This window comes from Narcine bancroftii, chromosome 3 (genome assembly GCF_036971445.1).
Source record: "Narcine bancroftii isolate sNarBan1 chromosome 3, sNarBan1.hap1, whole genome shotgun sequence".
Classification (NCBI taxonomy): domain Eukaryota; kingdom Metazoa; phylum Chordata; class Chondrichthyes; order Torpediniformes; family Narcinidae; genus Narcine; species Narcine bancroftii.
This window is the reverse complement of record NC_091471.1, coordinates 236,805,208-236,818,761: the sequence shown is the minus strand read 5'-3', so window position 1 is coordinate 236,818,761 and position 13,554 is coordinate 236,805,208. Positions and strand designations below refer to the sequence as shown.

Genomic DNA, 13,554 nt, shown 5'->3' with positions numbered 1-13,554 from the left:
CGAGCACCTGCACCAGCCCCCGCCCTGGCCAGCGCCACTCGCTGAGAACTACAGCGACACCACTTCCAGCTCATGGCGTGACGCCACTTCCGGCTGATGTATTGACGTCACTGCTGCTGGTCGCAATGATGTCACTTCCCACAGTGCAACGGACACGGCTGGGGAAGGAGGCCAGCCACACAGCAGACCCCCACGTGCCACCGCCATCTTGGGCTAGGCAGAGGCTGACACGGAGGGCCCCCGACGACGTTGAGAATGCGGTGGTCAACACGGGTGATGACCAGGCTGCCCTACTGACACTCCCCACGCCTCCGGGTGCCATCAGCTGCCGCACGCCGCACCCATGACCGAAATCGACGTGGTCAACATGGGCGATGACCAGCTGCCCTACTGACGCTCCCCATGCCTCCGGATGCCATCGACTACTGCACACTGCACCCCACTACCGATGTCGACGTGGTCAACATGGGCGATGACCAGGCCGCCCTACTGATGCTCCCCATGTCTCTGGAAGCCATAAATCGCTGCGCACAGCCAGAGAGCGACGACTCCGACTCTGAGACGGTCCTGGCCGCCACCATGCTGACCAGGGACATCCCTCATGACCTCGGGCGCTCGATGATGGACGGGCAAGTCAACGGGCAGGTAACGAAGTGCCTGTTCGACAGTGGCAGCACCGAGAGCTTCATTCACCCAAGCGTGGCCCACTCCCTGAGATTAAAAGTCCACCCCACCACCTGCTCAATCGCCCTCACCGCCAAGGGATAAGACTGTTGGTACCCTCGGACGCTGCTCGTCCTTTCAAGCATCTAGGCATGAACTTCAAGAGGCCCCTGCCTTCCACGAACCGAAATGTCTACTTCCTCACGGTAGTGGACGAGTACTCATTCTTCCCTTTCGCTATCCCTTGCCCAGACACCTCCATGGCCACCGTCATCATGGCCCTGGGTCAGATTTTCACCATGATTGGCTACCCCGCCTTCATCCACAGCGACTGGGGGTCTAGTTTCATGAGTGACGAGCTGTGCCAGTACCTGATGGTGAGGGGCATCGCGACCAGTCGCACGACGAGCTATAACCCGAGAGGCAAATGGGGAAGTGGAACATGAGAACGGGGTGGTCTGGAAGGCAGTCCTCCTGGCTCTCAGGTTGAAAGGGTGGGCCGCTGAGTACTGGCAGGACGCCCTGCCCAAGGCGTTCCATGCCATTTGGTCGCTGGTGTGCATGGCTACCAATGAGACCCCTCACGAACGTCTGTTCTCATCCCCCAGGAGGTCGGCGACTGGAATATCCCTCCCAGCATGGCTCATGTCCCCGGGACCGGTGCTCCTGAGTAAGCACATACAAACACACAAGGCCAAACCCCTGGTCAAGCAGGTCTTCCTCCTACACGTGAACCACAACTACACCTTCGTTAGGTTCAGCAGTGGCAAGGAGGACACTGTTTCAACCAGGGATCTGGCACCAGCAGGAGCACCCACCAATCCATGCCACCCTCCAGCCCAGAACGACGCTGACCGGGCATACATCCCCGTCCCCAGGCAGCTATAGGGTATGTAGGGTCTCCTTGACCACCAGGGTCCTGTTTCAGCCTTGGGAGATGAATCTGCCTCCCCACCCATCCAATACGTCTCTCATACGTCGACCCCGGCCACCCCTCCGTGTGGCACCACACTAGCCACACAGACCCCAGCCGCCAGCCCCCCCACTTCCCCTCCGACCAGTGACCAGGAGTCAGTCCTACGATGGTCACAGAGAACCCGGCGGTCGCCGGATCATCTCAACCTGTAAATAGTGTATGTATATAGTGGGTGCGATTCTTTGTTACTCCACCCCCCTCTGGGACAATTTTAAAGAAGGGAGTGAATGTGGTGGTACACCACCGGCCTACTGCAGGGGACAACCTCTGTACCTGCAGGAGTGTAAGGGGTCAGAACAACACCTGGCCGGCTGTCAATCAGTCGGCCTGAAGGGATCAAGCCCCACCCAGTCAGGTGTCAATCACCCTCTGGGATATAAGCCTGCGCTGGCCTCCTGAAGCTCACAGAGTTATTGCAGTGACAGCCAGCCTGGCTCTGTGGAAGTCTTTTGTGGATTAAAGGCTGTTGTACAGTCTTTACCTTGTGTGTGTCTGATTCTGGCTAATAGCATACCACAGGACTGTACAGGCATGATGGGCTGAATGGCTTATTTTCTGTAAAGAAAGGGGAGATAAAAGGTGGAAGGGAGAGAAGGACAGAGAGAGAGGCAGAGAGGGAGGGTGTGAATGAGAGAGAGAGAAAGATACAGAGAGAGGGAGAGAGCGAGCAAGAGAGAGAGAAAGTGGAGAGAGCGAGCAAGAGAGAGAGAAAGTGGAGAGAGCGAGCAAGAGAGAGAGAAAGTGGAGAGAGAGAGCAAGAGAGAGAGAGAGAGAGAGCAAGAAAGAGAGAGAGAGCAAGAGAGAGAGAGAGAGAGCAAGAGAGAGAGAGAGAGAGAGGCGGGTGTGTGACAGAGAAAGAGTGTGGTTTTAGAGGGCTTCAGGACAGAATTCTACAGCTTCAGTCCAGAAAGCTCAGGCTATGGCCATCAGTGATGATTTTTATACAGCTGCTGTATTCCAGGAAATGATTGCCATTTTCCTGGAACACATGCTGTATAAAAATTTCTGAATGGGAATGAGGGTGCTATTCCCAGTCCGATATTTTACCTCCTAGACCCCAAGTACATTTCCTGAGCGCCTGCAGTCTAAACTGAACTGCAGGTGATCCGTGAACAAAAGGCTAGTGAATAGCACGTATCGATGATGTGTTGCAAGTCCGGCTTCTTTAATTACTGAACTTCCGGTATGTTGTCCAAACTTGCATATGGAAATGGAGATTTTGTGTTTTGGTTGCTTGTGTTGGAGATGCTGGACATTCTTCAAACCAGTAAAATCACACAAATTCTATCTAAAAAAGATCAATGTTGATTAATGATATTCCATGAAGAACGATGATCAGAGTGCAAATGCCTGGAGTCCTGGAAGAGTTTTGAATGAAGTCTGGCACTACCTTACAAGGGCAAGGCATTCCCACAGAAGGCACCCCTCGCCCTTGCACATTTTCACCTTCACCCCTTTTTTTCTCTGCATAACCCAGTTCCCACGATGTGCTTCTGCCAAAGTTCATACTGATCACTATCTGGGACTAGTCCTGGAAAGGCAAGGAAGAACATTCTCCCAAGGATGAGTTTGCCATTATCTATGGGAAAGGCAGATATTTCTTTACACATGCTTAGAGACTGTTTGAGAAAACACATTTCTAAAGAATGGTCTGTAACAATAAACGGAAGCAGGAAGTTTCCACCTAACTTCCCTGTTACTCAGGGACAATGTTGTTGCCTGTTGTATTTGGACGATAATCGTCCAAACAGATTTATGATCCAGATACCAGCCAGTCCCAACAAGTTCTCAGACAGTGGACATAGGGAATAAGGTTAGTAAAAACACTGGAGAAACTCAGCAGGTCAAACAGTGAACTTTATAGAGCAAAGATAAAGATACATCACCAACATTTCAAGGCCTGAGCCCTTCAACAAGGTGTGAGCAAAATTTCGGCAAGCATCTGAACAAAAAGGAATGGGGGAGGGGCAGAGGGAGGAGCACGGTCCCACAGGCAGGAGGTAATAGGTGGAGGCGGGAGGAGGGAGGAAGGAGGAAGGGAGGAGGGAAGGGAGGAGGGAGGGAGGAGGGAGGGAGGGAGGGAGGGAGGGCCCAGCAGTGATCATGAGGCTGCTCTGTTAATGGATAGGGAAGGGGGTGGAGACCTGGAGGAAAGAAGACAGAGGGAAGGGGAGGGAGGGAGAAAGAAGAGTAGGTTAGCAGAAACTGGAGGTCATCATTAATTCCACCTCTAGTGGTATTAGAGAGGCCCAGATGGAAAATCAGATATTGTTCCTCCAATTTACAGTGGTCTTGGTGACCATGGACGGACGTGAGTATGGGAGTGGGATGCAGAACTGAAATGGTTGGTACTGGGAGACCCCAGTCACTGATGCGGACAGAGCAAAGGTTCTCAGTGAAGTGATCTCCCAGTCTGTGCCCAAAATCGTAGAGAAGGCCACAAAAAAATAAGATTATTCAGGCTCCAACCTGGATTCTCAATTTCAGTTGAGTTAATGTTTTGGTGGGAGATGGGAAATTAGATGCAGATAGGGGCAACATTCCTGCTTTAGACTACGGGTGATCGTGTTGGGAGTTGGGGACTTTGATCTTAAGATGGGTCCTTGGGAAATTAAATTAGACATTGAGAAATTTTTCTTGTCAGGAAGGACTGGAGGTTGGATCAAAATTTGGATGGACTGAGTTAGAACAACATGACATTCCCCTGAAACTGAGCCTCTGCATAAGTGGCAGTTTTTGATCTCCTCAATGCCACAGGTGGTCTCCCACAAAGTGAGTGAAGGACTGAACTGCATCTTCGTGAAGTCATAAAACTGAATGGAAACTACAACTACTGGTATTCTGACACAAAGGCTCATCTGTGGAGAATTAAAATGAAAATCCTTTGTTCCATCCGCATCAGTGACAGGGATCTCCCAGTGGCCAACCATTTCAATTCTGTGCCCATGCCGACATGTCTGTCCATGGCCTCATGCATGGCCAAACCAAAGCCACCTGTAAGTTGGAGAAGTGACACCTAATTTTCCGTTTGGGCCACTCTCTAACCAGACGGCATTAACGTAGACCTCTCCGGTTTCTGCTAGACAACTCCCCATTCTCCCTCTCTTCCCCATCCCTGTCTCCTCCAGCTCCCCACTCCCTTCCCTCACCATTCACAGAGCCATTCCCCCTCCCCCTATTTGCTGCTGTGTTCTCCCTCCCTTATCCACCTATTACCTCCTGCCTGAGGGACCGTGCTCTATCTCTGCCCGTCTCCCCACCATTTTCCGGGCGGCTGTCGACATTTTGCTTACACCCTGATGAAGGGCTCAAGCCTGAAACATTGGTTCTGTATCTTTAAGGACACAGTTTGACCTGCTGAGTTTCTCCAGCAGTGCTTTTACTTCAATCACTGCAGCCTTTCATGTTTTACTTCTGTGGAGAATTAATCAGGTTTGAAGTCGAGGTGAGGAGGAAGAGTGTAAAGAATGAAAGGGAAAATATGAGGTAAATGGGGAGGCGGGTAAGTAACAAGTGTAATTAGGGCTTTGAGGAGGTGAATCAAAGAGCAGGAAGTGCTGAGTGTGTGACCAGTGCCAACACCAGGAACCGTGGGTTGCTGGGGTCCAGAGTGAGTCTTGTTGGAACTCCACAGACAACTGGGGACAGAGGACACAGAGTGGGAATAGGGCAGGTCACCAGAGGCTCAAAGACGGCCTTGGAACGGGAGTTTTACAGTTGGTGGAGTTCCAGATGTGGCAGAGACCACATCCTGACCATGGAGGAATGAGGGAAAGTGAGTAAATCATCACGTTGTCACATTCCACAGCACGAAGATTTTGTTGCTATTGGGGATTTTCTAGTGATCAAGAAACAGAAAGATCAGATCAATGGCCAATGAGTCCTTCTCTCCAGAACCCTCCTCATATGATTTAAGGTTATGATATGAAACCTATTCTTCCTCACATTAAAAGACAGTTTCTTGAAGTGAAGCTGTTGAAGGTCACCTGGAATTTTGCAACAGTCTGCACAATCTATGCCTAAACCATGGAGTTATAGTCAAGTCAAGTTTATTGTCATCTGATTGTACAAGTGCAACCCGACGAAACAGTGTTCTCCGATCCTCAGTGCAAATCACACAGACACACACCCAGACAACACACATACAGACACACAATACGTATACAGGGCAAGTATTTCATCAATACAGATAAATACATAAATATTGTTTTGTACATATGAGAGTGTCTGATGGTTAGTGTGAGCAGGTCCTTTGGTTGTTCTATAGGGGTAGACATTTGTGTGTTAATAAACCTGAGGGGTGAGAGTGGGGTGAGGGTGGGGGGAGCGGACAGGCAGAGAGAGCTGGTTAATTAATAGCCTGAGGAACATGAAACTGCTGGGTAAACGTGAGTTATCCACCAGTCTGTGATATTTTCATGCAATTAAATATCTTCAAAGTACGAAGTTGGTGCTGGGTGAGACATGCAACGATTAACTTGAACACAGCAAACCCCCATAAAAGACCCATTAGATCCATCAATCTGCTCTGGTGAGGTGTGTTGATGGTAAAAGGATGAAGTCGGTGTTAGCAGGAGATGGGATGTTATGGATTTTGTTTGCCCACTGTTGGTACTTACCCTGCACCCGACTGCCTTGCTTCCAGTGCATGGTCTCCCCCTCTGCAGCAGGATGGAGCCCAGACAGCGCTGCCTGCACTAGCAGGGTCTGTAGACTCTCTGCACTTGTTGGTCTGGCCCAGCACCAGTAACGTGAATAACAACCAGGGTGGGGCAGTCCTTAAAGCAACACTGCTGTACTCAGGCAGGACTACGGCTGACTTTTCAGGAATTACTTAGTCATGAAATACCAGGAACAAGTGGAGTTTATAATGTGGCCCCTTGAACCTGCCACCATTCACTGTTCGAGGCTGATTTCACATCCACATTCTGTCCTGATCCAAGAAACTGTTAACTCACTGGTTACAATGATTGACCACAAGAACCCGAGGAACCCTTCACTTCAGGGCCATGACAGTCTCACCCTGACACCACACCCCATGCAGATGGTACCATGCGAAACACATCTGATTTTTGTGATTGAGTCACTTTTGTCTGGAATGAAATGGGACAACAATCGTGCCCATGCCACGTCAGGAACAGAATGACCTGGGTCAAACCAGCCTCCATGATGTGTCCTATGGACCTATTGCCAATGCACTGGGATGTCTGAGATACATACCTCAGCATCTGCCTGGCACAAACTCATCCACTGAAATCAATTAAGGTTTTATGTTGAAATTGTTTAGGACATTGGTGAGGCCAAATTTGAAATAATGTATGCAGTTCTGGGCACTTAACTACAGGAAGGTTAGCAATAAGATTGAAAGGGTGCAGAGAAGATTTACTAGGATGTTGCTGGGTCTTCAGGAGTTGAGTTACAGGGAAAGATTAAACAGGTTAGGACTTTATTCCTTGGAGCATAGAAGAATGAGGGGAGATTTGACAGGGATATTTTTTGACAGAGGTATAAATTGACTATAGCTCCATGGTTTAGGCATAGATTGTGCAGACTGTTGCAAAATTCCAGGTGACCTTCAACAGCTTCACTTCAAGAATGATGAGGGGGATAGTCAGAAAAAATGTAGATTGACTTTTTCCACTGAGGGTCGGCGAGATACAAACCAGAGGACATGGGTTAAGGATGAAAGGGGAAAAGTTTAGGGGGAACATGAAGGGGAAGTTCTTTACACAGAGAGTGGTGGGAGCGTGGAACAAGCTGCCAGCTGAGGTGATGAATGCAGACTCAATTTTAACATTTAAGAAGAATTTGGACAGGTACATGGATGGGAGAGGTGTGGAGGGCTATGGACTGGGCGCAGGTCTATGGGACCAGGCAAAAAAAATGGTTCGACACAGAGTAGAAGGGCCGAAGAGGGATGTTTCTGTGCTGTAATTTTCAATGGTCCTCGGTGTAAAACACACAGACACACAACCAGGCATAACACACATACAAACAAACAATACATACACAACACAAGTACTCAAATGTACAAATAAATAAATATTGTTGCGTGAATTTGAGAGTCTCGGAGGGTCGGTGCGATCCTCAATGCATTTTGTGTGCCCTCTTCAGACAACGATCCCAGTAGATCACATCAATGTGGGGGGGGGGGGGGGAGGGGGAGGGAGACCCCATGATCCTCTCTGCCACTCTTATGATCCTGAGGATTGACCTCTGAACCATTTTGCTGCAGCAACCGTAAACATGGCCATGCCCAGTAAACAGACTGTTAGTTCTAAATTTTCTTCCATTCATCTTTTCAGTCATTTCTGTTGGAGTGTGGGTTTTTTTCAAAAGTTAAAGGAGCATGGTGTACTTTGATTGAACTCTCTAAGTGCCCACCATTGGTACTTACCCCTCGCTGCACCACCTCATTTCCAGTCCACAATTTTCCCACTCTGGGAAGCCCACTGAGCAGACTGTAGGTAATGCTAATTTTTCATTTAGACATACAGCATGGTGCCCGTGCCACCCAAATGCACCCAATTAAATTCCACCTCCTGTACCTTTTGAACAGAGGGATGAAAATGGAGCACCCGGGTGAGTATGGACAGACTCCTTACAAATAGCACTGGATTTGAACCCAGGTCACCAGCGCTGTAACAGGGTTGCACTAACTGCTACGCTAACCACGCCACCCTGCCACCCCAGTTCAAACATCCAAGCCTCTAATATACAAAACCAACTCATTCCATTTGTGTGGCAAGTTTAACGACGGAGATCAAAAACTAACCTGCTCAGTGACTTGACCTTCACTCGTTTACCTGAGAGTTGCACATAAACTCAGGATCCTCCAGGTAAACAAGCAGTTCTGCAGAATTTCAGCCAGAAGTTGAATCAGGGCCTTCCTTGCACTGCCTGATGTGTGTGTGGCCTTGTCCACGCATCGTCAGTGGTGTGGTCTGCAGCCTGCCTCTGTCACTGAACCATGCTGCAGGGTGGCAGAGAGACCTAAAGGAAAGAGTCCTCACTATACCATCAATCTCCTGTCCTCAGCATCTGCCAGACTCGAGTTTTCAGTGTCACTGTGAGGTCTTGTGAAGTTAGCAGCATTGTTATATCTGCAGGGTGCTCTGCTCTCTGCTGTACTGACCAACAATCTCCTCGTCGTGGCACGAGATCATTCTCTCGATAGGGTACGCAGAATATCTGATGATTACTGATACTCCCCTGCCCACAGCTCTGGCCCTTGCATGTGGTAAGAGGTTCTCTACTGCCTTCAAATAATTCAGTGCAGTGATCTGAATTCTATCTTGTTCTTATACGGTGAGTTTTTTGGACCCACTTTTCGGGTCAATTTGGGGAGGCGTTGACTTTTACACGGTTCATACTTTTGACCATGTTGTACCTGCATCGTTCAAGTCGTTGAGAGCTCGGATGAGCGGGACTGGGTGGGAAGTCCATGTTTGGGGTGGTGAGTCCCTTTGGGGCATCAGGAGCTCGGATGGGTGAGTGGCCGGGGAGAGTGGCCGGGGCGAGGGTCCACAGTTGGGGCGATCGGAGCTCAGATGGGTGGGCGGTTGGGGCGAGGGTCCACGGTTGTGGCGATGGGAGCTCGGATGGGTGGGCGGTTGGGGACAAATGTGGGGGGGGGTTTCAACTTTTACATGTTATCAATGATTAGACGAGCATATACAGCAGTAAATTGATTCTGTAGTATATATAAAAGGCTCTATGACTGTTGGAAAACAGAATGAGTTGAACTGAAAAATATCTGAATATTGATTTTATTTTACACACTACAGGCTGAAGAAGCTCCCAGAAGCTGATTTCTCTGTGTGAGAATTATTAATTTTCTATGCTAACCTCATTACACCTTTCTACTTACACTTGCAATAATTCAAGAGTCAAGATTTTTTTATTGTCACATCAAAAAACTGAAAATGTGATATTACAGGAAATTCCCTTTGGTTGGCCTTAAGGCAGACAGATTCACTATTAGCAGAAATTCCCGGCGCCTCTCACAGTCAGAGAAAGAGAAGCAGAAGAGGGTCCCCCAAGGGTTATCGAGTGTCTGTCGATTCACCTCCAGCCCTCCTGTAGCTCCTGCAGTCACAGGGAGCCCAGTTCAATCCATCGGCAACACGAGCTCCAGATCTGAACCTCTGAAACGATCAGGAAGTCTTCAGTGCCCTTGGCCCCCTCTCGCCTCTCTGTTCCAATATCTGGTACCTCTTCAGCCAGTCTCCAGCAGTCCGCAGCCTGGTATGAGTCCCTCAACTGTAGTCACCAGCAGCCTGCAGCCTGGTGTGAGTCCCTCAACTACAGTCGACAGCAGCCCGCAGCCTGCATGTTCTTCAGCCATAGAGCCCCTGGCTCGTCCGCCGCCATGGTCACTGTCCCATGGGTCATCTCCTCTGCTTCTCCCTTTCAAACGGGGCAGCGGGGAAGTGGTGTTCTCCCCATTTTATGGTGCCCTGCACCAATCCTCTGCTCCCCGGAGTCTGCAACCCCTCGTGGCTGCTGCCAATCACAGGCGCCGCCATCTTGGGTGTAGACCCTGCGGTCGGGGGATTTTAAAATAATTTTTTTCATTTCATTGGATAATCACCATATCACAGCTCATAATTAACTGCATTCAGTTATTCATGAATGCCATGAGATATTTTATTAGGAGCTAAAAAAAACCACTTGAAAATATATGGGAGAGTTTGTATAAAGTTGGGTTTTCTGAAGTTGGGTAAACTAGGAAGCTCTGTACTGGAGATAGGGAGGGATGGTACCTAAATCTGCAATGGTCCACTTTTGGAAAATATGACTGAAACCTGGTGAAGACTGAGTTTTTAATGACGAGAGAGGGAGAGCATCCGATGTATGGTTCAGCGTTAACTTCAACTGGGGTTCATCCACTGAAATTCTGATGTTAGTCAGGAATCAGTCGTAAAAATGCAGAAATGCTGGAGGAACTCAACAGGTCTTGCAGCGTCCATGGGAGGAACAGATAAATAACCAGCATGGCAGGCATTTCACAGGAATCAGTTCAGGCCCTGACCTGCCCACAAGGATCGTTTACACCTATTGAACAAGCAGAAGGGTCCTTGGTTTAACATCATTCAGAGATGGTGCCAGCATGCAGGGCTCACTCACTGCTGCACTGCAGAGTCAATGCTTCAGGATTTGACTGTTTAGCCCAGGATGAATAATTCCAAAAAATGTGGAGTGCCTTTATGTTGGTTGGCATGACATTGTGGCTGAAGGAGCTGTATTGTGCTTTAATGTTCTGTGTTCAGTGCCCTCTGTTCTATGTTCTGTTCTGTGTTCTGTGTTTGATGTCTCTTGGTCTGTAGCCACTGGAATTGAGGAGAATGAGGGGGGATCTCATTGAAACATTTTGAAGGTTGAAAGGAGTGGATAGAGTAGATGTAGAAAGGTTGTTTCACACAGTGGGAGAGTCTAGGAAAAGAGGGCACAACTTTAAGATTGAAGGGTGTCCACTTAGATCAGAGATATTGAGGAATTTCTTCAGCCAGAGGGTGGTGAATCTGTGGAATTTGTTGCCACAGGCAGTTGTGGAGGCCAGGTCATTGGGTGTAGTTAAGGGAGAGATTGACAGGTTCTTGATTAGTCAGGGCATCAAAGATTATGGGGAGAAGGCTGGGCAGTGGGGCTGAGTGGAGAAATGGATCAGCTCATGATTAAATGGTGGGGCAGACTTGATGGGCTGAATGGCCTATTTCTACTCCGAGGTCTTGTGGTCTATGTTCTAAATTCCATGTTCTGTGTTCCATGTTCCATGTTCTATGTTCTGTGTTCCATGTTCCTTGTTTCATGTTTTAGAGCTATAGGTAATGTGGGGGATTTTTTCAGGCACAAATCTCTGAGTGGAAGAGCAGAAGTTCCCCGGTGTTGTGGGAATGACGTATTGCTGAGCGCAGGTGGGGTGACAGAGGGTGTATCGAGGCTGTGAAGAGGCTGGGGTAGGGCAGGAGTGCAAGCACTAACACATACACTACTCACCGATCAGGTGCTCAAGGGCAGGCTGGTCGAGGCTGAATCTGCAAAGCTAGTTTTCTTCCTGTTCCTGCACACTCTGAGCCAGAAACTGTGGAATCCATCTTTCACCTTCAGCCAGGGACGGAGCAGAAACAGGCAGCTTAGCCCGGCAGGCAGCATATCCCCCAGACAGAGGGGGCAATGTGGTGAGTGAGGGAGGGAGGGAGAGCAAAGTGGAGGAAGTGAGGAGGAAGAAGAGGAGGGAGGTGGAGGGGAGGCTGGGAATGAGGGGAGGAAGAGGAGGGAGGTGGAGGGGAGGCTGGGAATGAGGGGAGGAAGAGGAGGGAGGTGGAAGGGAGGAGGTGGAGAGGAGGAGGGAGATGGAGAGAAGGGACAGGTCAGGGGTCCATACCATTTCTTGAGGGGCAGGGAGAGACAGGACAGAGGAGGGAGATGGAGAGGAGGGACAGGTCAGAGGTCCACACCATTTCTTGAGGGGCAGAGAGAGAGAGACAGGACTGGAATGAGGCCAGTGGAGAACATTCCCTACCTGTGAGTTCCACACACAGAGGATGAGGAAGATACAGACTCCCTGGAAGCTGTGGATGATGGTAAACAGGTAGGTCATCACTGTGGTGGAATCGTGAAAATGGAACAGACTGAGAATCCAGGTAAAGCCCAGAACAAAAGCCTGGGCAAGGGCTTTGAAGGTGAGCATTCTGTGGAGAATTCAGTGAGACACAGTTAGGCCCAGTCTTTGCTTCTGCTGGATATGTTAATGATGCCAATTCTAGTTTGTAGTAGGTTTAGATCTCTCCAAAGCACTCCTCTGTCAGGGAAGATAATAAAGGATCTCTCTTTTCCTATATCCCTGCAGTCTTGTGTCTCTTTGTCTACGGGAAATCAGGCAACATCTCCTTCTAGAGCTATGGTTGGCAGCACTCTGTGGGACACAGCATCATTGGTAATGAGACCCTCAGGGAGAGGCCACAGTGTGAAGCTGGGAGCTTTGACCCACTGTTATCTCTTGAGGCAGAGTGACAATACAGATGATCATGTTCACTCTCGTCCTGTGAGATCTTGCTGTGCTCCCACTACTGACATTATAATGGTAACAACGGTTGAAGAAGGTACAAAGTAAAATACAAAAGTCTGTCGACACCATGAGAACACAATACTGGAGAAACTCAGCAGGTCAAACCATGTCCTTTATGTAGCAAAGACAATGATCCATCAATAACGTTTCGGGCTTGAGCCCTTCATCAAGGTGTGAACAAAATATAGACAGGCACCTAAACAAGGGAGAACAGGGAGTGGGGCTAGCAGGAACCGAAGATTTTTCTCACACCATGATGAAGGCCTCAAGTCGAACGTTGGTTCTTTATCTTTATCTTTGCTATATAAAGGACATTGACCTGCTGAGTTTCTCCTGCACTGTGATTATACTTGAAGAAGCACAGGCCTGGCTGCTTACCAGCTGTGGCAGGTGCTACAGAAATGCACTTTCTCTTCATCTAAAAGTTGATGCTCCAAGGCGGATGTAGATTTCAAACTCCTTGGCCCACATGTTCAGAAAAGGTGCGAACGATCGGCTATTGGACAATGTTCACACAGTGTGATTGGATTGACAAACACAGGAGTTGGTGATGTATCATCAGCTGGGTTAGGTTCTCAGTGACTATACCTCTCTGCAGAGGAGGCTGGGAAAGGCAGAGGTGCATGATTGGTGGCAGTTTTTATGTTGGCATTCATGATTTAATACTGGCATTATACCTGGATCTTTATTCAAGTTTATTGTCATCTGATTGTACCACTACAACCTGACAAACAACGTTCTCCAGTCCTCAGTGTAAAACACCTAGACACACAGCCAGACTTAACACAGATACAGATGCAATATATAAATATGAATAACTAAATGAATATTGTTTCATGATTAT

The 13,554-nt window shown here is 48.8% G+C and overlaps 2 protein-coding genes across 17 annotated transcripts in view; both read right to left on the bottom strand.

The window, feature by feature from the left end:
* LOC138758349 (adhesion G protein-coupled receptor E3-like) overlaps positions 1-6,404 on the bottom strand; it is a 47,866-nt gene extending 41,462 nt beyond the window's left edge. For 4 of the 11 annotated variants that reach the window (XM_069927151.1, XM_069927144.1, XM_069927149.1 and 1 more), the window contains exon 1: positions 6,259-6,400. In XM_069927151.1, the coding sequence (XP_069783252.1) occupies positions 6,259-6,289 (31 nt within the window). In that variant the 5' untranslated portion in view covers positions 6,290-6,400. Of the gene's footprint in view, positions 1-6,258 lie in introns of all 11 variants that reach the window. The other 7 variants (XM_069927146.1, XM_069927152.1, XM_069927153.1 and 4 more) reach the window with 4 other exon arrangements.
* Positions 6,405-9,520: 3,116 nt separating this feature from the next.
* Positions 9,521-13,554, bottom strand: part of LOC138758347 (adhesion G protein-coupled receptor E3-like) — a 47,200-nt gene continuing 43,166 nt past the window's right edge. For 4 of the 6 annotated variants that reach the window (XM_069927135.1, XM_069927136.1, XM_069927133.1 and 1 more), the window contains 3 exons: positions 12,165-12,333; positions 11,639-11,743; positions 9,521-10,696 (listed from right to left, as the gene is read on the bottom strand). In XM_069927135.1, coding sequence (XP_069783236.1) covers positions 11,642-11,743; positions 12,165-12,333 — 271 coding nt within the window. In that variant the 3' untranslated portion in view covers positions 9,521-10,696; positions 11,639-11,641. The other 2 variants (XM_069927134.1, XM_069927139.1) reach the window with 1 other exon arrangement.